General features: G+C 36.5%; 1 protein-coding gene across 2 annotated transcripts; it reads right to left on the bottom strand.

The window, feature by feature from the left end:
* Positions 1–3,713: 3,713 nt before the first annotated feature.
* Positions 3,714–5,608, bottom strand: LOC127097151 (low affinity inorganic phosphate transporter 1). Of its 2 annotated transcripts, none has more exons than XM_051035661.1 (2): positions 5,477–5,608; positions 3,714–5,346 (listed from the first exon to the last, which is right to left on the bottom strand). In XM_051035661.1, exon 2 carries the CDS (start codon positions 5,321–5,323, stop codon positions 3,734–3,736), a length of 1,590 nt encoding a protein of 529 aa, XP_050891618.1. In that variant the 5' UTR covers positions 5,324–5,346; positions 5,477–5,608; the 3' UTR covers positions 3,714–3,733. The 2 variants fall into 2 exon arrangements, with proteins under 2 accessions (XP_050891618.1, XP_050891619.1); XM_051035662.1 differs by having other exon boundaries at positions 5,489–5,525.
* Positions 5,609–26,361: the final 20,753 nt, after the last annotated feature.

Genomic DNA, 26,361 nt, shown 5'->3' with positions numbered 1-26,361 from the left:
AGTGTGATAATTTTGATTAATGTGATTAATAGAAATAATTATGGTTAATTGTGATTAATGTGATTAGTAGGTTTTCTTGTGATTAATTGTGATTAATCGGTTAATTGTAATCATTAGAAACTTTAAGTTTAATTTAATTAGACTTAGCCTAATATTTTTTCATCATATATTCATGAGTTGTTTTTAATGAATTAATTGGTTTTAGTTAATTCTAAATAATCTTGATTATTAATTCCATTTAATCAAATCTTGTACATATTGACCATTTTGCCCTTAGGGTTCAGGAACTCCTGATTTTGCATGCTCCCTTAGTTTAGGATTTTGCTTAGAATAATTTGATTTAGTTTGACTGAGTAATTCATTCATTAGGTTGTGTACATAATTCCACTGATCCTTTCCCACTGATTATGTGTTGATCAATGTTCTCTTTGATCAACAAAATCCTTTGAATTGTGCTCAATTCCCCAAGTCCATTCAAGTGACCAAAAGAGCCTTGATCACTTGATAGGAAAAGTCCCTTGTGTTCAAGTTGTACTGGATCTCATGAGCTATTCAAAGCATTCACCTTCATTCATAGACTTTAGTGTAAGTCAAATCAAGTGATTAACAAGGTCTTCTTCAAGCACATCAATCAATCTTTCCTCTTTAGATCACTAATCATACTCTCCTTGACATTCAGATGTCCTTTGTATTAATTCCCTTGTGGTCAAGTCTTTGAATCCTAATCAATCAACGCAATGACTGTTTGTCTTATCAGTCCTCTTGTGCTTTGGAAAATCCAATATTTGTATGTCTTATAAGACCTCTAGTGTTTAGACAAACCCCTTGAGCTCTTTTGCCTTATAAACCCTCTTGTGTGTTCGCAAATTATCTAGTATTCATTGTTTGTCTTATAAGACCTCTTGTGCTTAGAAAAACCCCTTGAACTCTTTTTCGTTATAAACCCTCTCGTGTGTTGGCAAATCATCTTTCATTCATTGTTCTCCTTTTAAGACCTCTCGTGCTGAGGCAAACCATTTGAGCTCTTTTTCCTTATAAACCCTCTTGTGTGTTGGCAAATAATCTTTTATTCATTGTTCTCCTTTTAAGACCTCTCGTGCTTAAGCGAACCCTTTGAGCTCTTTTTCCTTATAAACCCTTTCATCTCTTGGAAAGTTATCTCTTATTCGTTGTTCATCTTATATGACCTCTCGTGCTTAGACGAATCCCTTTTCCTTGTAAACCCTCTCGTGTTTAGGCCAATAATATCTCTTTTGTCACTTTGGCTAAATACCATTCATTGATTAGTGCCACATTCCTCTATTCAAGCAATTTACCTCGCATTTTGGCAACCTAATCAAATTTTTATCTTTCTTTGTTCCACATTAATTCCATGAACTACAAAGCTCTGACTTTCTCATTGCACGATAAGAATACGTAGGCATGAGGCTTCAAACCCTTGACAAACATAATCATTCTTTTTTCTGCCTTAGGGCGCCATTCATATCTTTCGCGATCCATCATCATCTACCTTCAATCATAATCATTCATCCTAGTGACATATTGTCTCTCTTTGAAACCAAATACTCTATTTCTTTGGAATTCCATACATGCCCTTTTAGGATAATTGTCCATCTTTGTACCAAGAGTTGTTTGGCTTATTGCCAAACATTTAATTCTCTTCATTTTTAGCCCCACCATATAGGGGTACCATGCCTTTGGCCCCCCACATATTGGTTCATGCCACCTTTACTCTTGGTTTCAAACACCATTTCATTTATGGATTCCATCAATACCCTTACCTCTTGGTTCAAAACTATACAATTTACCCAATCTTTCGTTTCTTTCTACAATAATTATTTCTCTTTTTCTACCATTCATTTCCATTATTCACTATTCACTACCTCCATTCAATATATTCTACCTTCATTCACTCCATGTGATATACTCTCTCTTTGAGCAAAATACATTATTTCTTTGAGCTTCATCCAATGTCTGCCTGTAAATCGAGAGTTGTTTGGCTAATTGCAAGACATTTAATTCTCTTTGTCTTCGTCCCTTCCATATAGTGGTACCATGCCTTTGGCCCCCCGCATATTGGTTCGTGTCACCTTTATTCTCTGGTTCAGACTTCATCCCTTTATGGGTTCAAACCATATCTGCAATCACTTTTCTTTCATCTCCCACCACTAGTTCTATGAACTACGGAGCTCTGAATTCCTTATTATACTATAAGGATACGTAGGCATGATGACCATAATCCTCACCGAACACTCTATCTATTCCTTTCTTTTCCATTATCCTTTCGCGAGTAATACTTAGATATAACACTCATCCGAGCTTAGAACAATCAAAACTGTTCCTGTTGAGTACAACGGATGTAAGAGATACTAATATTTTCCCCTTGCATAACTGGCTTCCTTACCCATTTTCTCTTTCTCCGAGTTTTATCGATGTTTTCCCTTTCCTTCGAGAATAAATAAAGTTTGATGGCGACTCTGTTGTATGTTCGAGCGTGTGATGTGTTCGAATATATTTTCGTTGGCTTCATCGATTACTTGTACTCAATCTCCAGATACCTTAACTTGTAAGGTTTGAGTCAAATATTTAGATTGTTCACTTTTACTTCTTATGAGAATATATATACATTAGTTATTTTATATAATTTGCATTATTTATAATTTGAGTCTATTAATCTGATAAATACACACTGAGGTAATTATTTGTGAATACTTTGAGCCGTTTTAAGCCACAATATTTTAATATTATTATATCCCTTGCTAACCACTTTGAATCCTAGTCATTCTTTCGGTGACATAGCCATGTCATTTAGTCCATTGACTTGAAAGATTAAATCTTTTCATTCTCTTTGGAGTTAAGTAGATCTTTTTAGTTTCCTTGTCTAATGCAAAAGAATGAGTTCAAGGATTCTCTTGAAAGTTAGCAATATTTAAGTTTGTGGTTGGGGTACTAGAGAAATTGGAGAAAAAGAAAGGAAAAAAAATTGTGAAAAATAAATAAAAAATTACCAACTTAATGAATTCTATGGTAACGAGTGAAGAAGAAGAAGTGATATAGAAGGATTTTTTGTAACAAAAGGAAAAATGACCAACTATTTATTTATCACTTTTAAAGACAAAAAAGTAGTTTCAAATCTAATATATAATAATAATAATAACAAAAATAAATCATATTCATTTTAGTTTGTCTTTTATCAAATAATTATATTAAATTTAACAAAATAATAATATTTTTATATTTAACAAAATAATAATATTTTTATATTTAACAAAATAATAATATTTTTATATTTAACAAAATAATAATAATAATAATAAATTTAGATTAAACAAATTAATATTTAAATAATTAGATTAGTTATTAACGAAAACGAATAGCTGCGATCAAATCTGCATTTGTATCCGTATACTTGAGTGAATATCCATTAAACTATCCGACCCTCCCGACATGTACAAGTTTTTTTTCTATCTCTAATTCACACATTTCCATATTTCTATATTAAATACAATAATCAATTAAAAAAAAAAGAAATACACATTTATATACTAACAAAATAAATGGAGTGCAACAACTGAGAGCATCATATACAGGTAAATTAAATAAATGGTTTTTGTGATTACATAAGAAAACAGTGAAAACTAACTCCTGTAATTGTGAAGGCCTTGTTTCTTCCTAGAACTAAACTATAAGAAAAACAAATAGCTACCTAATTAAGCAAGAAAAAAAGAAAGTCCTAAACTTGAAGACCAGCCTCCAATGCAGATTCTGCGTTAGGTTGTTCATGAGCTTCACCAGAAATCTCTTCCAAAGATTTTCCTTTAGATTCCGGCAACAACAACGTAAACAACATTCCCAAAAAATTGGCACCACCCAAAAGCAGAAGCACAAATCTCAATCCAATGCTATTTTGAGCATACAAGAAACCGAAAGCACCTACAATTGCCCCAGCTTTTCCAGCAGCAGCCGATATTCCATGACATGTTGACCTTAGCCTTGCAGGAAAAATCTCAGCCGGAACCACAAACGTGGTTGCATTTGGTCCAAAGTTAGCAAAGAAGAATGTGAATGAATACAAGACAACAAATCCTATTTGGTTTCCATTCAAAGTCCAGTGATGGTAAGGAATGGCCAATGCAAACATGAAAACGGTCATGAAGAAAAATCCCATCAATTGGATTGTAAATCTTCCAATTCTATCAATGAATGCAACGGTGAACCAGTAACCAGGAACAGTGCTGCAAAGGGCTATAAGTGTCTGTGCTCTGGCAATTTTATAAACCTCTTCAAGGGCACTCATGGTTTTAGCGTCTGGTATCCATCCAATTGCACTGAAAACATCTTTCTGGAAAAGATTCTGACTATAATAAGCAATGTCCAACAAGAACCAAGTAGTAGCTGTTGCAAACAAATGTAGTCCATGACGGCGAAGAAACCTTTTTGTAAACAAACCAAAATCATTCCCTCCCAATTCTTGAACCTTTTCCGGTTCAGTTTGTATCTCAACTTGTGACATATCTGATTCGGTTTGTATCTCAACTTGCATCACTTTTGACATATCTGCAGCAGCTTGAGTAGCATTCTTTGCAACCAAAGCAGTGTATCTTGCAGTTTCAGGCATTTTCATCCTCCAATAGTATGTCAACGCTGCCGGAATTGCGCCCAACATCAAGACTATCCTCCAAACATAATCAGCTTGTGGAACTGTGGACAGAGTTGGGTTAACATGAAAAGCTGGGGCAGGATACAAGGCTTTGAAAATAGATGAAACTATAATTCCAACAGCTCCGCCGGCCAAAATTCCAAATCCTTGCATAGCAAAAACGGCAGCTATAAATGCGCCCCGAGTCTTTTTGTTTGCATACTCAGACATGATTGTGGCGGAAAGAGGGTAATCACCACCAATTCCAAATCCAAGCCAAAACCTAAAGAAACAAAGAGTAAACACAACAGCTTTGGGATCCTTCCCAAAAGAGAGACCAGAAGCAAGCGAAGATATGACCATAATCAGAAGGGTCATTCCATAAACACGTTTCCTTCCCATTTTGTCACCAAGCCAACCAAAGAAAAGTTGTCCGGCAAGTGTTCCACAGAAGGCAACACCGTTGATTGCCGCGGAAACATTTTGTGGCAGTGAACCTGGATTGTTGCCACCGTCATAGTAATAGATACGACCCAGCAATTTGGTGACTAGGGAAATGCAGAAGAGATCATAGGAATCAGTAAAGAAACCCATTCCAGCTATCACAATTGCTGTGAAATGGTACATTTGTGTCTTTGCCACATCCAGTGCATTAAGAACCTTCAACGGCTCCTTACCCATCATGATCACAAAACTACCTTATTAACCTGAAACTCAAATATATATTGGATATTAGACACAAGATTATGAAATCAAAACCAAATATTTGAAAGCATGTACACGTGATTGTGGAAGGTAATGCGTAAGAACTAATATAACAATTGAAATCATAAAAACCTTAATTCTTACGGCAATGAATATGAATATGATTGACAGTACCACATGAAATAATAGCTTCAGTCAATAAACCTTCAAAGTTGAATAAGAATATATACTAGTATACTGGACATTAGATTCCACACTTAAATAACGGTATATCCAATAAGAGAAACAATCAAAACAAATTTCCCAAAATTATAGGTAAATCTAAATTAGGTGCAAAGCTGCCCTATCACATATGAAAACAAACCCTATTTTAAAAAGTTAACAGTATTTTTTTTACCGTACTTTTAGTCTTTTTTTTAATTTTATTAAACATTTTAGAATACAATAATTTATTAAAATAATATAATTGATTTTATTTTATACTTGTTAAATTAATAAAAAATATAATTAATTTAATATTTATCACAACTATATTATTTTTAAATAGTATTTAGGATATTTTTTAAAAATAATAACATAATACTTATATGTGAATGTCCGGATAACTTTACCCTTATAAGCCGATTTTAATCATGTGAGGGTGAAAAAGAAAAATAATAATATTAGATTTTATTAAAAATGATTTAAAATGTAAGAGTTGGCACCAAACACCAGACTTTGTTATTTTTTCAATTTTTTTAAAGAAAACCATTGAAAAACATAAACAAAAAAATTAAAGAACACAGTTAATTAAAATAGAACTTATAAGTAATGGTTGTCTTGATACCTTAATGGTTGATAGTTGGGAATGAATATTGATAGTGTATTTATATATAAATAAAAGAGTCCAACTTTAACTATAATTTTATATATTTATTTTATGGACTTTCTTTTCAATCTTCTCTTCATATTATAGCTATAACGACTTCCTTTAATTTTAAAACTTTTAATAATACAAATAATAAATAATAATAATAATAATAATAATATATTATTATTATTTATTATTATTATTATATTTGTTGTTAGTGAAAGTGGCACCAAACAATATTAAAATAATATAATTGTTTTCATTTTATATTTTTTTAATTAATAAAAAAATTCAATTAATTTAATATTTATCAAAACTATATTAATTTTAAATAGTATTAAAAACGGTTTTAAATTCAAAGAGTGGCACCAAACACGGGAATTAGTTATGGTTTATTTTTAAGAAACTAAACAAAATAACATAACAATAGCAAGAGTTAATTAAAGCTTTAACTTTTCAGAAGATCTTTGGAATGCATAAAGATGAATAAAATACCTTAGTCAGCTTATACGCAGAGAGAGTAAAGGAAACAATAGAGAATGAAGAATCAGCTAAAGGGGGATTGAATCAATGAATGATGAATTTTGTGTTCATACCTGATAATGGAGATTGGTACTATATTTATATACAAATCAAAGAGTCCTTCTTTAACTATATTTTTGAAATTCTATATTTCAATAAAATTTAAATTTAAATTTAATTTTCTCTCTAATTCTAAGCTTTCTCCCGTATCCAACTCTATTTCTGTTTTATGAAAAAAAAATTTACATGCACGGCAGCCCTACCAAGTATAACCCAATTTAAAAGTTAATTAGTCAACCTGATTTTTTATTTTTATTAAACATTTTAAAATACATTAATTTATTAAAATAATATAATTGATTTCATTATATATTTTTTAAGTTAATAAAAAAATCCAATTAATTTAATCTTTATCAAAACTATATTAATTTTAAACAGTATTTATGATATTTTTAAACAATAATAAAATATTTATATGTGAATGTCTTGATGACCCATATTATAAGCGGGTTTTAATCATCTGAGGATGAAAAAGAAAAATAAATTTATTAGATTTGATTAAAAATAGTTACGAATATAAAAGGTTGCATCAAACATCTGAATTAATTTTTTTTATTTTTTAAAAGAAAAACATTGAAAATATAAATAAAAAAAAACATAAAGAACACAATTAATTAAAAGAGAATCTACTAGTAATGGTTGAGAAGTAAAGGAAACAAATATAAAATTAGATAAAATAAAATAATTAATGTATTATACAATGTATTAAATAATATTTAAATAAAAATGAATAAAATAGTTTAATAATCTATACTAATATATAAAAGAAAACCATGAATTTACCGAGATAACCCAATTTTTCAAAAAAAATCCCAAAATACCCCTGGTTTCAGAAAAATTCCCAAAATACCCCATTTTTAGGAGGAGTCTCCAATTGAATTGGCGACTCCTCTTAAAACTTGAATGGAGGCGCCAATTGGATTGGCTAGGGCAGGTGCCCTAGCCAATCCAATTGGCGCCTCCATTCAAGTTTTAAGAGGAGTCGCCAATTCAATTGGCGACTCTCTCAAAAAAGCCTCAAATGACAAAACCTCCAACATGAAAGTTGTATATCTTTTCAAGACAATGAATTTGGACATAAATTTTGCATCATTTGGAGTTTTTATGAGAAAGTTATGGGCATTTGAAGTTGGACTTCTGATTTTTTCAACTATTATCTGACCTATAATGTTTTGTATTATCACATGTGTTTATTTTAGAATTATGAAATTTTGTCCAACATAACAAGTGAAGTAGACATCTCAAACTTTCCAATGCACTTGGTCCCACCTCAAAAGAATAAAAAATGAGTGAGTTAGGTCCTTGGGTAGTTGACCCAAAATTAGGGTTTCTGTCAAAATGACCTATAATATTTTGAAATGAATGATGAGCTTCCAAGTTTCAAATGGATTTTTTATGAACATGAAAGTTGTTCATATGGAGACTCTTCTTAAAACTTGAATGGAGATGTACAACACCGATCGTGTGAAGCTGCAGTTCGGTATGGTCCAGAATATCCCAGATCCCCTAGCTAGCCTAGGAGAATGGCATATGCGTAAAGTGAACGACCAATGGAACTTCAACCCTTGGCAAACCTTCGCAAGATCAGAGTGTCGCAAGTGGAAGCACCGTCATAACCATGTCTTAACTGACGCAGTCATGCCAAATAAGGTAAAACCAAGTCGTACTTATATGGCTTGGTACAGATCGGTTGGTTTTCAATTCATCACCGAAGATATGTACCTCTACGACCCACGCCAGGCAAGTTACACACAAGAAGGATCAACATCTAACCCCCAACAACATTCTCAGCCCGGTTACTCACAACCCCCTATCCGTCAAACGTTCCGTTCCACAAACACACAAACATACAACCAAAACATGTCATTCACCCAACCCAAAACCAAGAACATACCCCATACCACCACCAACAAATTGACCATCAACCTGAGACCCAACATCGCTTCGCACCCACACCATCACTCTACCAAAGTCGCCTTAGCCAAAACACCAACCACCCCTCCTCCTACCGTAGCCAAGAAGCCCAAACATCACAAAACCAAAACATCCCACAATCTTATTTCTACCAAACACCCCAACAACCTTTCCAACCTTTCCTAGACGCATCATTCACACCCATGTCTCCCTTCAACCGTCCCGGTCGCCCATCCATGAGTCAACCACATCCCAACTTCTCTGGCATGGGTCATGAGCTCGGCTACGGCGGTACACCATCATTGCATACTGAAGACTATGCTGAGTTGTCTAAAAAAATTCAATTAATTTAATATTTATCAAAACTATATTAATTTTAAATAGTATTAAAAACGGTTTTAAATTCAAAGAGTGGCACCAAACACGGGAATTAGTTGTGGTTTATTTTTAATAAAGTAAACAAAATAACATAACAATAGCAAGAATAGTTAATTAAAGCTTTAACTTTTCAAAAGATCTTTGGAATGCATAAAGATGAATAAAATACCTTAGTCAGCTTATACGCAGAGAGAGTAAAGGAAACAATAGAGAATGAAGAATCAGCTAAAGGGGGATTGAATCAATGAATGATGAATTTTGTGTTCATACTTGATAATGGAGATTGGTACTATATTTATATACAAATCAAAGAGTCCTTCTTTAACTATATTTTTGAAATTCTATATTTCAATAAAATTTAAATTTAAATTTAATTTTCTCTCTAATTCTAAGCTTTCTCCCGTATCCAACTCTATTTCTGTTTTATAAAAAAGAAAATTACATGCACGACAGTCCTACCAAGTATAACCCTATTTGAGAAAGATGAACATGTGTTTCTTCGAGTTACGCCAATAACGGATGTTGGTAGAGCATTGAAGTCGCGTAAGTTGACGCCGCGTTTCATTGGTCCTCATCAGATTTCCGAGAGGGTAGGTGAAGTGGCATATCGGATTGCATTACCACTGTCACTTTCTAATCTTCATGATGTGTTCCATGTGTCTCAATTGAGGAGGTACATTATGGATCCATCGCATATTGTTCCATTAGATGATGTTCAAGTGAGGGATAATTTGACGGTCAATACATCACCTATGCGAATTGAAGATCGGGAAGTGAAGAAGCTTCGTGGTAAGGAGATTGCTTTGGTGAAGGTGATATGGGGCGGAGTCGCCAATGGCAATATTACTTGGGAACTCGAGGATAAGATGAAGGAATCGTATCCGGAGTTGTTCGTTTGAGGTAAATTTTCGAGGCCGAAAATCTTTTAAGTGGGGGAGAGTTGTAACAACCCAATTTTAGTAATTATTTCTTATATTATTATTACTAAATTTTATTTTATTTATTTGGAGTGTTAATTAATTAATTGGTTGTTAGGTAGTATAATAATCGATTATATTAATTAATTTGGTCTGTTAATTAATTATTTAGTTGATATGAGATATAATGAATAATTGAATTAATTAACTTGGTGTGTATATTGTGTTAGTTTAATTTAATTGAACTAATTAGAGACATTTAAATATTAGGTCTTATTGGGCCTATTAATTAAATTGGAGGTATCACTCTTTAAGCCCAAATATAATACTATATATAAGAGGTAGGAGAGTGAGAATTAGGATTCATTAGCTCATTCAAGGCAATAGAGAAAGAGAAGAGGAAAAGTAAGGAGAAGAGGGGAAGAACAATAGAGGAGCTAGGGTTCCATAAAATTGAAGAGGTAAGGGGGAATCCTTATTATTATGGGTTAGTATGATCGGGTCAACGGATAGATGTATGTTTAGGTTTAAATCCCTAATTTTGTATGGTTGTTTGAAATTGTTAGGTTGATGAGTATTCTCGATTTGTGGTGATTTGATGGTGTTAAAACTGTAAATTAATGTTATATACTTAGAGTATTGTATGAGTCATAATTTTCTGAACGTTTGCCTTTTTACGGAATCGAAATCGGAGGTCTGAAAGTCCTTCAACGATGAAAAACGCAGAAAATTCTGCATTCTGTTTTTGTGTTAACCGGTTACCCACCGAGCGTTAACCGGTTACTTGCTTAAAAATCTGTTGATTCTGTTTTTGTGTTAACCGGTTACCCACCGAGCGTTAACCGGTTACTTGCTTGAAAATCTGCGCAGGAAATTAATTATGTTTTATGTTAACCGGTTATCCACCGAGCGTTAACCGGTTACTTGCTGTAAAAAATGAAAAATTGAGATTTTAAAAGTTGTAATCATCTTGGAATGAAATCTAATTGTGCGTAATTGATAATTAGTTGTATATGGTGATGTGTGGAATGTTAAGATAGTAGAGATGATCTTAATTGCATATTTATGAATGATATATATAGTTATGAATGTGTATATGTACCATTGGTGGATATTTCATAGAGTTGAATTATGGTGATATGTGGAATGTTAAGATGGTAGATATGATCTTAATTGCATATGTGTTGGTATTTGTACATTCATTCATGGCATGGTCAGCTTCATGGTGGAAGCGGTGAAATTGTGGGTTCACATGGTATTGGACGTTGATCCTTGAATGGAAATAGGCGTAGTAGACGTTGATCCTTAATTGGAAATAGACGTAGTGGCTTGGATTCTAGATATTGAATCGGAAAGCAGTGGAACGTTGGGTCCATATATACGTTGATCCTTAATTGGAAATAGGCGTAGTGGCTTTGATCTTGTCTGGATCGGAAGCGTGGCTTGGATTCTAGATATTGAATCGGAAAGCGGTGAAACGTTGGGTTCACATTGAGGTACCGTATGCATAGAGTCACAAGTCTTGCATTGAGTCACATTAGAGTTATGTGATAATTGAGTGTATGCATTGATGTGATTGAGATGTGTGTATGAGACATGGTAATTGAATTTGGTAATGTTTGGATACATAACTTGGTAAAATATGTGATTATGTGACAAATGTAGTTATGTGTATATTGTGAATATAGTATTGGATTTTAATATTATACTCCTTGAGTTGTGATGGATGTTTGAAACATGTGAAATAAATGTTGGTTAATATTATTTACATGGTTATACGAAGTGTGATGAATTCCTTTAATTGTTGATTTAATCATTGTGCCTTATTATACTTCTTCATAATGATTTGAACTCTCACCCTTTCTGTTTGAATGTTACCTTTACATGGGTGTCGTGCAGATACTACAGAGTAGTATTGCTGAAGTAAGTGGATGGTAGCTCACTCGAGCTTTAGCTGGAGAGTTTCCGTGTTTCAGTTTAGAGACTAAGTAGTGAGTCAATGCTCTGGTCATGTAACACTGGGTAGATTAGTAGTATTGAACTCGTATCTCATTTGGATATGCATTATGTTATTACTTGTTTTATTTCATCCTGAGGTGATTGTTGAGAGATGATCATGGTATGGGACATGGATCATTTTATGAAATCCATGAGTATTCATTATTTTCCACTGCGAACGCATATTCTTGAATATTCATGATAATTGAGATGTGTTATTTTAAATGATCAGGTGTATTATATATTGATGATGAATGATGTTGGTTTTTGAAAGCTTTTAGTTTTTGAAAACATCGATGTGTGAGAAAATTCCTTACCTTGAATTAATTTTTAATGATAGCAAATTGTGTGATCATCATCCAAATGTTGGTTGTGCATTGCATTACATGATACATGTGTGTTTTATTATGTTTTTCATCCCACTATATTGTTGCATAACTGTACATACAAACCTACATTGATATTCCCCTTTAAATAACAATTAAAATGCATTTTATGTCAGTAAGCATCGATACATAAAGCCTCTGCATCGATACACACAGCATGAGATAAATCATAAGACCTTTCTGTTCAGTATGCATCGATGCACACGAGTCATGCATCAATACATGGAAGACAAAATACTCTATGCATCGATACACACGATCCCTGCATCGATACATGACAAATTGAAACAGCCTGTGTATCAATACATACGCACCAGGCATCGATACATACTAGTGTAATAAGCACTTGCATCGATACACACGACCTTTGTATCGATACATGAATAATCAATTTCACCAAAATTCACATTACTTACAGTATGTATCGATACACACCCTTATGCATCAATACAAAAGACTGTTTTATGTTATAACAGCAACTGTTTTGCAGCATATAAAAGACAGGTTACAACAGCAGTGCAAAAACACGAATTCATTGAGGGAAAACAATTGAACACAGATCAAAAGCAGTGTTGGAGCAATTGTTTTGTGAGCAATTAGAAACCTGAAAGAGACTTCATCTTCTTCATCTTCTCAATCACTTTTCTTCAAGAACATTTACACATAACCATTCTTGTTCTTTGGATTAAAGAAGCATCGAGATAACGTTCAGTGGTACGATCAAGGATCTAGCTGTGGTTTGCAGTGGAACGATCGAGGATCTAGCTGAGTCGAAGATTGAAGGGGGTTCTAGGAAAAACCTACTGGTTTGTCCTTCAAGAACTGGAGTGTTCTTGAGGGTTTGGGAGTCACATTTGTAGAACATATTCAGCCGCAGCGTTGCGTTTGGAGATCGGGGGATTTCGCAAGCAGGTCGTGGAACCGGTGAATTGTTTGCAACTTTGTGCAGGAAAATCTTGATCGTGCTCAGATCAAGTGAAGGTTTATACAAGAAGAGGTTCTTAGAGTTTAGAATTCTATCTTTGTATCATAACCTTGTATCAACGGATTCGGCAATAATTGATAATCAAAGTTCTCAATTTCATTTGAAATTGAGAGGGAGACGTACCCACACGCGAGGACGACGTGGGGAACTTCCTTACCAAATCTCTGCGTATCGTACTCTTACCTTATTCCTCTTTACGTTTTTCAAACTGTTTTTGCAATATTAGTTAGTGTGTGGTGATTGCTTCTTTTCAAGACAGCAGTGGCAAGAAAACTTTAATCAAACTTCATTGTTGTTTAACATTGATCACATACACACCAACTGTTTGATAAAACGGTTAGCTAGATTTTATTCATTGGAAATAGACTTTAATGATAAGTGCATTCAATTAGTTATAATTCTGGTGTGAATTGGTTCTGTCATTCTCATTAAAATCCAGCAATTAAACTTGTGTGTCCGGCTTTCTAGTAGCGGTTCAGAATAGACGGAAGTCGATTCGGGACTGATTTTTCCGCCAACTTTGAAAACTCTGATAAAATTTCAAATCCGTTAAATTTAGAAGAGGTGATCTATTCACCCCCCTCTCGATCACTAGCCACACCGTCTAACAAGTGGTATCAGAGCGCCGGTTTGCTGGTGCTCTGTGGCTGCCTGTAACAGTATGGATTCTGAACCAAAGGGGGCGTATAATAGAGCGCCTATTTTCAACGGTGAAAATTATGGCTACTGGAAAGACTGCATGCGAGTTCATATAAATTCTGTGGATAGGTTAGTATGGGCTGCCATTGAAAACGGTCCGTTTCAAATCACTATGACAAATGCGGCTGGCGCCATAGTACCTAAACCAGAAGATGATTGGAATGAGAAAGATGAGAAAAAGTGGTCGTGCGATTGGAGAGCTCGTAACATGTTAATTTCAGCACTTGGTGTTGATGAGTATTATCGAGTATCCCATTGCACGACAACTAAAGAAATGTGGGACGCTTTAGAAGTTGCCCATGAGGGCACTACTGAAGTAAAACAGTCCCGCATTAACACACTCAATCAAGAGTTTGAGCTCTTTCGCATGAAACAAGGAGAATCCATCTCCGACATGCAAAAGAGATTCACTCATCTAACTAACCGATTGAATGCTCTTGGAAAACCTATTTCCAATGAAATTGCTACTAATAAAATTCTCAGGTGTCTTAGCAGGGAGTGGCAACCTAAAGTTACAGCAATCAAGGAAGCCAACGATCTTACAAGACTTACGATTACAACTCTATTTGGAAAGCTGGAAGAACATCAGCAAGCTTTGGAAAGTCTTGAAAAATATGAGAATAAAAGTAAGAAGGAAAAGGAGAAGAAAAGAGACAAAGAGGGAGAGAAGAAGCCAATAGCTCTTGTGGCTTCTAGCTCTAAGTCCTCACGAAAAGAGCAAAGCGACAATGAGTCAAGTAGTGACAAAGACTCGGATGATGAGGAAATGGGACTGTTTGTAAGGAGATACAATAGATTCATTCGAAAGAATGGAGTCAAGCATTCCGACAAAAATCTCATGAAGTTTCGAAAACAATCTACAAATTCGAAACAAGAAGAAAACAAGAAGAGTAGAGGAAGAGGATCCTGTTTTAATTGTGGTAAATCCGGACACTATAAAACGGACTGCCCTATGAAATATAAGGATCAAAGAAAAGATTCGCCAAAAGGGTACAACAAACAAAGAAGAGCGTATATTGCATGGGAAAGTGATAGTGATTCATCAAGCACACAAAGCTCAAGTGATGATGATGAAGCTGCAAATCTGTGCCTTATGGCTCACACAAAAAATCTGTCCTACCACAAGAAGAAAAACAATGACAAAAAGGTAAAACAAGCGTATTACAATAATTTCTCCTCTATGTCTTTTTCGGAACTAAAAATAGCTTTTGAAAAACTGCATAACGAAGCTGTAGATGCTTTTAAAAGACTATCTTCCGACAAACATATTTTCTCTTTTTGGAAGGTAAAGTAAACAAAGCTGAAATTGATTTAGAAGCATTGAAAACTAGTATTGCAGAAAATTCAAAAACTATTGACATTGACGGATGTAGTAGAGTTAGGTATTGTGACGCTTGTTATATTTGGCAAAAAGAGGTAAACACTCTTAAGGTCAAATTAGAGAAAGCGCTACAACCTAAAGTTACTTATGCCGTTGACCCCAAGTTGTTTAAGAAGTCATTGAATCCTCCATATGCAAAATACTCTTTTATTCTAAAGGATTCAATGAACAAGAAACAACAAACACATCATCATGGTTTATGTCATTATTGTTGCCATGCTGGCCATACCATTGAAAAATGCAAATTTAGGAGATTTCTTGTCCCTAAAGGCATTTATCAATGGAAGCCAAAAGGCAACCATGTTAGCACTTACCCACTTGGACCCAATGAAAATTGGGTACCAACTTCTCTCTTTTGATGTTGTAGGATGAGTGCCTTGCCTCCGCAGATAGAAGGTGGTTTCTTGACAGCGGCTGCTCGAGGCACATGACCGGTGACATATCGCTCTTTATAGACTTCAAGGCAAAGAAGAAGGGATATGTCACTTATGGAGACAACAACAAAGGAGCTATACTCGGCAAAGGTAGTGTAGGTAATCCCTCCACCACTACTATTTCAAATGTCCATTTAGTTGAGGGACTTAAACACAATTTGTTAAGCATAAGTCAACTATGCGACATGGGCTATAAAGTGTCGTTTACAAAAACTTGCTGCATAATTGAACATGTTGAACAAAACATTGTGTTTAAGGGTGTAAGAGTAAACAACATCTATATGCTTGACTTGTTTGATGTGCCTTTAACAAGTACTAAATGTCTAGTCACCTTGAACGATGATTCTTGGCTTTGGCATAGACGTTTAGCGCATGTTAATTTCGATTTGCTTAATAAGGTTGTGTCTAAGGATCTAGTAGTCGGTCTACCAAAAATAAGATTTTCAAAAGACCACCTATGTGACGCGTGCCAAATGGGAAAGCAAACAAGGGTGTCCTTTAAATCTAAAAATGTAATTTCAACTTCACGACCCCTTGAGCTTCTCCATATGGATCTCTTTGGACCTTCTAGGACAAAGAGCCTAGGCGGAAATTACTATGGATTTGTAATAGTTGATGACTACTCTAGATTCACTTGGACTATATTCCTTCATAGCAAAGATGAAACTTTTTCTGCTTTTAAAAATTTTGCAAATCTGTCCCAAAACAAAATGAATTCCAAAATAGTTACAATTCGTAGTGATCATGGTGGTGAGTTTCAAAATTACCACTTTGAGAAGTTTTGTGACAAGTATGGTATTGAGCATAACTTTTCAGCTCCTCGCACTCCACAACAAAATGGCGTTGTGGAGCGTAAAAATCGTGTTTTAGAGGAGTTGGCAAGAACAATGCTTAATGAGGGTGGATTACCAAAATACTTTTGGGCTGATGCTGTTAGCACAGCCTGTTATGTTCTAAACAGAATCTCAATTCGCCCTATTTTAAACAAAACTCCTTATGAACTTTTGAAAGGAAGAAAACCAAACTTGTCACATCTTCACGTATTCGGTTGTAAATGTTTTGTTTTGAATAACGGTAAGGAAAACATTGGGAAGTTTGATGCAAAAGCGGATGAAGGTATTTTTCTTGGTTACTCACTGTCAAGTAAGGCATATAGAGTGTATAATAAGCGTTTACTTACTGTTGAAGAAACTGTTCATGTTTCTTTTGATGAGTCTTATCCGAAAAATGTCGGAAAAGGTATTTCTTTTGATGACGCAGGTGTATCTACAGAAGACATACTCAAGGAAGCTGTTGAGGAAACTGATCAGTCCAAAACAGCTGCCCATGAGAAGGAGGAAGATACTAGTCATGAAGAAATTGAGGAAGAAAAGACAGCTGAAGTGAATGATCTTCCAACAGCTTGGAGATCCTCAAAAGACCATCCCATTGACAACATTTTGGGAGACATTTCAAAGGGAGTAATGACCCGGTCTAAGATAAGTAACTTTTGTTCTCACTTCGCGTTTGTTTCACAAGTAGAACCTAAAAATGCCAAAGAGGCCTTGATTGATGAATTTTGGCTAATGGCCATGCAAGAAGAGCTTAATCAATTTAAAAGAAATGACGTTTGGGAACTTGTCCCTCGTCCGCGAGATCATCATATCATAGGCACTAAGTGGGTTTTTAGAAACAAGCTTGATGAAAACGGAGTGATTACTAGGAACAAGGCACGCTTAGTAGCACAAGGGTATAACCAAGATGAGGGCATAGACTATGAGGAAACTTATGCTCCAGTTGCTCGCCTTGAAGCTATACGTCTTTTGCTTGCCTATGCGTGTTCTAAGGATTTTAAGCTTTACCAAATGGACGTAAAGAGTGCCTTTCTTAATGGTGTCATAAATGAAGAAATATATGTTTCACAACCTCCCGGTTTTGAAAATGCTGAAAATCTAGATCATGTTTACAAATTAAAACGAGCTTTGTATGGTCTTAAACAAGCCCCTCGGGTTTGGTATGAAAGGCTTAGCAAATTCCTAATTGATCATGGATATTCAAGAGGTAAAGTGGACAATACACTCTTTATTAAACACAAAGGGAAGCACATTCTTTTAGTTCAAGTTTATGTCGACGATATCATATTTGGTTCAACTAACATACACTTGGTCGAAGAATTTTCTGAGGTTATGCAGGGTGAATTTGAGATGAGTCTAATGGGGGAGCTGAACTACTTCCTAGGACTGCAAATAAAGCAACTTGATGAGGGTACAGCAGTATGTCAAACAAAATACTGCAGAGAACTACTCAAGCGCTTTGGAATGAATGACTCAGAATCGATTGACACCCCAATGCCTACCAACGGAAATCTAGACAAGGATGAGCATGGTAAGTGTGTAGATGTCAAAAGGTTCAGAGGTATGATTGGATCTCTCTTGTATCTTTTTGCTTCTAGACCTGACATCATGTTTAGTGTCTGTATGTGTGCACGCTATCAATCAAATCCTAAGGAATCGCACCTAAAAGCGGTGAAGCGCATATTTAGATATCTTCACGGAACACCTAAATATGGGCTTTGGTACTCCAAAGGAAGTGATTGTAGCTTAGTAGGGTACTCCGATTCTGATTTTGCTGGCTGCAAATCAGATAGGAAAAGCACAAGTGGCACATGTCACCTGTTTTCAAACTCCTTGGTCAGTTGGCATAGCAAAAAGCAAGTTTCTGTGGCTTTGTCAACTGCAGAGGCAGAATACGTTGCAGCCGGTAGTTGTTGCGCTCAGATTTTATGGCTGAAGCAGCAACTACAAGACTTCAACATTCAACTCAAACGTATTCCTATCAAATGTGACAACACTAGTGCCATAAACCTTACTAAAAACCCTGTTTTACACTCACGCACTAAACACATAGAGATTAGACATCATTTCCTTCGTGACCATGTTGAAAAAGAAGACGTTGTCTTTGAGCACGTTGATTCCAAAAATCAGCTCGCTGATATTTTCACTAAACCATTGGCAACGGAACCTTTCTTCAACATTCGTCGCGAATTGGGAATCTTAGATCTTTCTCAGTTGATGTCATAAGCATGTTATCTCTTAATTATATTATGCCTCACCATGGTTGATAAGAGCTGTTTTAGATGTCAATTATCCATCACACGAGTTCTCCAACAGAGGTAATATCAATCCTTTCTACAATTCTCTTATTGCTAAGTGATTGTGTATGTTACATCAAATGTTCTTACTCTAGTTGATATAAAATTTGACTGCATATACTCCTGTCCATATTGTGTGCACATTAACAATCTGACTTCTGAATCTCTCTTGAGCATAATCATCATAACATAGTGCATAATGCATACTCATACTGCATTAAAATTCATTAAAAGCCAGTTAAGCATCAGTATGCATCGACACCAACGAAGCATGCATCGATCCAAACACTCTAAAATTCAAATTTTTGAAAAACTGCTTCAGGATGCATCGATGCATCCATCGCATGTATCGATACACATGCCCATTGTGAATATTTGGCATCGACTCATGACCTTCTGCATCGATACATACTGATGCTATCTGAATTAAATGCAATTTCCTTCTCTCTCATGCATCGACACATCAGCCAATCATATCACTTCCTCTCTCATTACTTCATCTCATCTGCCCTCAAAAACCCCAAAACCAGTGGCTAACCCTAATCCTCCTCATCTTCACTCTCTCTCACAAACTTGGTAAAACCCTAAATCTCACATCACCATGCCTCCACGCACTATTCCAGCCAGAGCAAAAGGAAAAGGAAAGGGAAAGGAAGCAGCCGGTACTTCTCAGCAACCACCAGATGCTCCTTCAAATGCCTTAGACATACTTCATCCTGCCATTGCTACTGAATTTGAGGAATCCTTCAAGGCCAGGTTGGTAATGAAACCTCATATCTTTGATAAAACAGATGTTGTTCATCTGCACCTAAATGAAGTAGTTGAACTCTTACATGCACAAAGACTTGGGTCCTTTCTATCTACAAAAGATGAGTATCATGAGGATTTCATCCGGGCCTTTTATGTTGGTTTGCAAACTGGTAGAGGCTATATGTTCCGGTGTTCTATCGGAGTCAGAACATATACCTTTGAAGCCTCTGATTGGGAAACGGTGTTTCAAATGCCGCTTCCGTCGATGGCTGTCAAGTCCTGGCATGACCTGCACTTTGATCCTGAATTTGACATGAAGGACTTTACTCCTTCTATCCTAAAGATTGATAGACCATTGAGTGAGGATGAACACGTCACGTCAGGTATGATCAAGCAAACTCCGTGTATTCTTCACTGGATCATTACACACATTCTGCGTCCAACCAACAGTGGCCACTCTCGGTTGGATAGGCCTAGCATACATCTTCTCTACATTCTGCAAAATAAGATTCTCTTAAATTGGGCGAACTACTTTGTAAAACGTCTATTTTATGTGCGAGACAGCTCCAAAACTGTGGCTCTAGGGTATGCCTCTCAAATAATGAAAATTCTTAAGTTTTGGAAAGTTGCAATGCCTATTGTGCCTCTCCTATCTCCATCTGCAGCTCAAGAATTCGACTCTGCCACTCTATCGCATATGGGATATCGGTGGGACAAGGAACGCAAATGCTTCTATTTCTTCGAAAGAAAATCCAAAACCAGAATTTACAATTTTGACATGCCTTCGGAACGCATCCATGTTGCTGAAGATCAGCCTGATGAAGAGATGCAGGATGCGGCTGAAACAGATGCACCACAAGCTGAAGCCAATACCGGTTGGGGAGATTGGGTGCCACGAAGGTGGTCTCCCACCAACTACGTACCTGAACCTACAGCCCCTCCATTCTCTGGTGGTACTTCAGCCTCAACACCAAATGCGGACATCACTCATATGCTTCAACAGATGGAAATTGCCAACAAAAAACGCCATGAAGAAGCATGGTACTGGCATGTTCAACAATCTGAATGGCACAACGAGCATCGGGACTGGCATGATGAGCATACACGGATGTATCACAATCAACACGCTTGGCACCAAGACTTAGTTAAATGGCATCAAGTGTTCTACAACGAAATGTCCGGCTTTATGGATGACTGCCGTGAAAATCCTGGGATTATGGACAGCTTTAGAAGCATTGAAGTTCAGAACCGATTTAGGCAATACTCCTTCATGGGCCAAAATCCAGACACAATGCCTCCTCCTCCGCCTCCGCCAAGCTACCGAGATCCTGACAAACATGATGAGGAATCCTGTGGTGGCAACAATCCAAATTAACCCACCTGCACTTCATCTCATAGCATTTCATCTCATATTGCTCTAGTTTTATTTGGTTGCACAATATATGGTTTAGCTTATGTAACTCTTAAACTCGTTCGTATCTTTAAAACGCGTTTCAAATTCTGTTTATCTCTTTTGTTATTGCCCTTATTCTTCATTCTTTGTGAATGATTCTTTACTTTGAAGCTTCATTCTATGTGTTTGATAGCCTGTTATCCATTTCTTGCCATGTCCTGCTACACTATGCTACCTTGATAAATATGTTTCTTCCTCTTTTTGATGTTGACAAAGGGGGAGAAAATGCAGATATGCACAAACTCAGGGGGAGCATCACACATCTTGCCAAGAATTTGCCATCATCAAAAAGGGGGAGTTTGTGAGAAAATTCCTTACCTTGAATTAATTTTTAATGATAGCAAATTGTGTGATCATCATCCAAATGTTGGTTGTGCATTGCATTACATGATACATGTGTGTTTTATTATGTTTTTCATCCCACTATATTGTTGCATAACTGTACATACAAACCTACATTGATATTCCCCTTTAAATAACAATTAAAATGCATTTTATGTCAGTAAGCATCGATACATAAAGCCTCTGCATCGATACACACAGCATGAGATAAATCATAAGACCTTTCTGTTCAGTATGCATCGATGCACACGAGTCATGCATCAATACATGGAAGACAAAATACTCTATGCATCGATACACACGATCCCTGCATCGATACATGACAAATTGAAACAGCCTGTGTATCAATACATACGCACCAGGCATCGATACATACTAGTGTAATAAGCACTTGCATCGATACACACGACCTTTGTATCGATACATGAATAATCAATTTCACCAAAATTCACATTACTTACCGTATGTATCGATACACACCCTTATGCATCAATATAAAAGACTGTTTTATGTTATAACAGCAACTGTTTTGCAGCATATAAAAGACAGGTTACAACAGCAGTGCAAAAACACGAATTCATTGAGGGAAAACAATTGAACACAGATCAAAAGCAGTGTTGGAGCAATTGTTTTGTGAGCAATTAGAAACCTGAAAGAGACTTCATCTTCTTCATCTTCTCAATCACTTTTCTTCAAGAACATTTACACATAACCATTCTTGTTCTTTGGATTAAAGAAGCATCGAGATAACGTTCAGTGGTACGATCAAGGATCTAGCTGTGGTTTGCAGTGGAACGATCGAGGATCTAGCTGAGTCGAAGATTGAAGGGGGTTTCTAGGAAAAACCTATTGGTTTGTCCTTCAAGAACTGGAGTGTTCTTGAGGGTTTGGGAGTCACATTTGCAGAACATATTCAGCCGCAGCGTTGCGTTTGGAGATCGGGGGATTTCGCAAGCAGGTCGTGGAACCGGTGAATTGTTTGCAACTTTGTGCAGGAAAATCTTGATCGTGCTCAGATCAAGTGAAGGTTTATACAAGAAGAGGTTCTTAGAGTTTAGAATTCTATCTTTGTATCATAACCTTGTATCAACGGATTCGGCAATAATTGATAATCAAAGTTCTCAATTTCATTTGAAATTGAGAGGGAGACGTACCCACACGCGAGGACGACGTGGGGAACTTCCTTACCAAATCTCTGCGTATCGTACTCTTACCTTATTCCTCTTTACGTTTTTCAAACTGTTTTCGCAATATTAGTTAGTGTGTGGTGATTGCTTCTTTTTCAAGACAGCAGTGGCAAGAAAACTTTAATCAAACTTCATTGTTGTTTAACATTGATCACATACACACCAACTGTTTGATAAAACGGTTAGCTAGATTTTATTCATTGGAAATAGACTTTAATGATAAGTGCATTCAATTAGTTATAATTCTGGTGTGAATTGGTTCTGTCATTCTCATTAAAATCCAGCAATTAAACTTGTGTGTCCGACTTTCTAGTAGCGGTTCAGAATAGACGGAAGTCGATTCGGGACTGATTTTTCCGCCAACTTTGAAAACTCTGATAAAATTTCAAATCCGTTAAATTTAGAAGAGGTGATCTATTCACCCCCCCTCTCGATCACTAGCCACACCGTCTAACACGATGTGACGCCCTTTTGGTTGTATGCGTGCTTATTTACTCTTATTATATGTTAAGTATTTTGGGGTAGAAAAAGGGGTGTTACATTAGTGGTATCAGAGCATGGTCGACCAGTTAGTCAATAGTCGTTAGGGTTTTCCATCCCGTTGTATTTGATTTGTGTATCTGACACGATCGATACTGTTTGTCTGGTTGTTCGGGCTGTTCAGGACGATGGTTGCAGGCAGGAATGATGATGTCATTGCTGAGGCGCTGAGGATGTTGGCTGAATCCATGGGTCAGATCCATCAAGCGAATGCTGGTAACCGAAATGGAGATGATGATGAGTTCCGTGCTTTGGGGAGATTCCATCGGAACAATCCTCCTGTCTTTGAGGGTGAGCATGAACCTGATAAAGCTCAAGCTTGGCTGAAGGCAATTGAGAAGATCTTCAGAGTCATGAACTGTACTGATGCTCAGAAGGTGCAATTGGTACTCATATGCTGGAGAAGGAAGCTGAAGATTGGTGGAATAACACTCTTCAGAGGTTTGAAGAAGACAGCATTGAGGTTACTTGGGCTCTTTTCCGTGATGTCTTCTTGGAGAACTATTTTCCAGAAGATTGTCGTGGGAAGAAAGAGGTGGAGTTCCTTGAATTGAAGCAAGGAAATGGTATTGTTGCTGAATATGCTGCCAGATTTCAGGAGCTTATCAAGTATTGTCCTCATTACAATACTGCTAATGCTGAGAGATCTAAATGCTTGAAGTTCGTGAATGGCTTGAGACATGATATCAAGAAGGCTATTGGTTACCAACAGATTACTCGTTTTGCGGAGTTGGTTAACAAGAGTCGGATTTATGATGAGGATAGTAGGGAGAGTGCTTCTTTCTATAAGAGTTTGAAAGGGAAAAACCAGGATCGTGGGAAACCGTATGATGACAAAAGGAGACAATATGGTTTTGGCAAGAAGCCAAGTGGGGGAGGATCTTCTACTCCACTTAAGTGTTTCAAATGTGGCGTTGAAGGTCATCGTGTTGTTGATTGTAGTAAGGATTCTGGGAAGTGTTTCAAGTGTGGCAAGAATGGTCACAGAGCAAACCAGTGTGGAGTTGGTTCGAGTGTGACTTGTTACAATTGTGGTGAGATAGGTCACATTAGTACCAAATGTGATAAGCCGAAGAAGGAGCAAGCGAAGGGAAAGGTGTTTGCATTGTCTGGTGCGGAGGCCACTATCGATGATAGGCTAATCCAAGGTGCGTGCTTTATTAATGGTACACCTTTGACTGCCATTATTGATACCGGTGCAACACATTCTTTCATTTCTTTGGATTGTGCTAAGAGACTGAATCTTATATTATCTGATATGCGTAGAAGTATGGTTATTGATACACCTGCTATGGGTTTTGTTTCTACTTCCTATGTGTGTCTGAATTGTCCGTTGAGTATCTTTGGTAGGGATTTTGGAATTGATTTAATTTGTCTTCCTTTAGAGCAACTTGATGTGATTTTGGGTATGAATTGGTTAGAATTTAATCGGGTGTATATCAACTGTTTCGAGAAGATGGTTATTTTTCCTGAGGTTGGTGCTAAGGAAGATTGGTTTGTGTCTGCTAAGCAAGTTGAGGAATCAGTGCAAGATGGTGCCGAGATGTTTATGTTGTTGGCAACATCGGATATTCGTGAGAAGAGGACGATTGAAGAATTGCTAATAGTTTGTGAGTTTGCGGAGGTATTTCCGGAAGATATAAGTGATTTACCGCCGGAACGTGAGGTTGAGTTTTCGATTGATTTAGTTCCTGGAACTAGTCCTGTATCGATGGCTCCCTATAGAATGTATGCTTCTGAGTTGAAAGAGTTGAAGAGTCAACTTGAAGACTTGCTTGAGAAGAGGTTTATTCGTCCTAGTGTGTCGCCGTGGGGTGCACCTGTTCTGTTGGTCAAGAAGAAAGAAGGTTCTATGAGATTATGTGTTGATTATAGACAACTGAATAAAGTGACGATTAAGAACAAGTATCCACTTCCGAGGATTGACGATCTGATGGATCAGCTGGTTGGAGCTTGTCTGTTTAGCAAAATTGATTTGAGGTCTGGGTATCATCAGATTCGTGTAAAGGCTGAGGATATTCAAAAGACTGCTTTTCGGACAAGGTATGGTCACTACGAGTACTCAGTGATGCCTTTTGGTGTGACTAATGCACCTGGTGTATTTATGGAGTATATGAATAGAATTTTTCATGATTATCTGGATAAGTTTGTGGTTGTGTTCATCGATGATATATTGATTTATTCCAAGAGTAAAGAGGATCATGTCGAACATTTGAAGGTTGTGTTATCGGTGTTGAAACAGAGGAAGTTGTTTGCTAAACTCTCTAAATGTAAGTTTTGGTTGAGTGAAGTAAGTTTTCTTGGGCATGTGATTTCGAGTGGTGGTATTTCTGTGGAACCTACGAAGATTGAAGTTGTATCTCAGTAGGAAGCTCCTAAGTCTATTGCTGAGATTCGAAGTTTCCTTGGTTTGGCTGGTTATTATAGGAAGTTCATTGAAGGATTTTCTAAGTTATCGTTACCATTGACGCAGTTGACTAGGAAAGGTCAAGCTTTCATTTGGACTTCACAGTGTGAAGCGAATTTTCAAGAGCTTAAGAGAAGATTGACTACGGCTCCTATTTTGATTTTACCGGATCCGTTAGAAACTTTCGTTGTGTATTGTGATGCTTCTTTGTTGGGTTTGGGAGGTGTTTTGATGCAAAAAGGGCAAGTGGTAGCTTATGCTTCAAGGCAACTTAAAGTTCATGAGAGGAATTATCCGACGCATGATTTAGAGTTGGCCGCCGTTGTGTTTGTGTTGAAGCTTTGGAGACATTATTTGTTTGGATCGCGATTTGATGTGTTTAGTGATCACAAGAGTTTGAAGTACTTGTTCGATCAGAAAGAATTGAATTTGAGGCAAAGGAGATGGTTGGAATTCTTGAAAGATTATGATTTTGGTTTGAATCATCATCCTGGAAAGGCGAATGTTGTAGCCGATGCATTGAGTAGGAAGTCATTGCACATATCTATGTTGATGGTTCGGGAGTTGGAATTGTTGGAGCAATTTAGAGATTTGAGTTTGGTTTGTGAAGCGACGCCTTCGTGTGTTAAGCTTGGTATGTTGAAGCTTACGTGTGGCATTCTTGACGAGATTAGAGAAGGTCAG

Source organism: Lathyrus oleraceus, chromosome 6 (genome assembly GCF_024323335.1).
Source record: "Lathyrus oleraceus cultivar Zhongwan6 chromosome 6, CAAS_Psat_ZW6_1.0, whole genome shotgun sequence".
Taxonomy (NCBI): Eukaryota; Viridiplantae; Streptophyta; class Magnoliopsida; order Fabales; family Fabaceae; genus Lathyrus; species Lathyrus oleraceus.
The sequence above is the reverse complement of the archived record's forward strand: the minus strand, read 5'-3'. Positions and strand labels throughout refer to the sequence as shown.

What these genes read in the sequence shown, in the direction of transcription:
- LOC127097151 (XM_051035661.1), bottom strand. Translation starts at nt 5,323, where the DNA reads ATGATGGGTAAGGAGCCGTTGAAGGTTCTTAATGCACTGGATGTGGCA.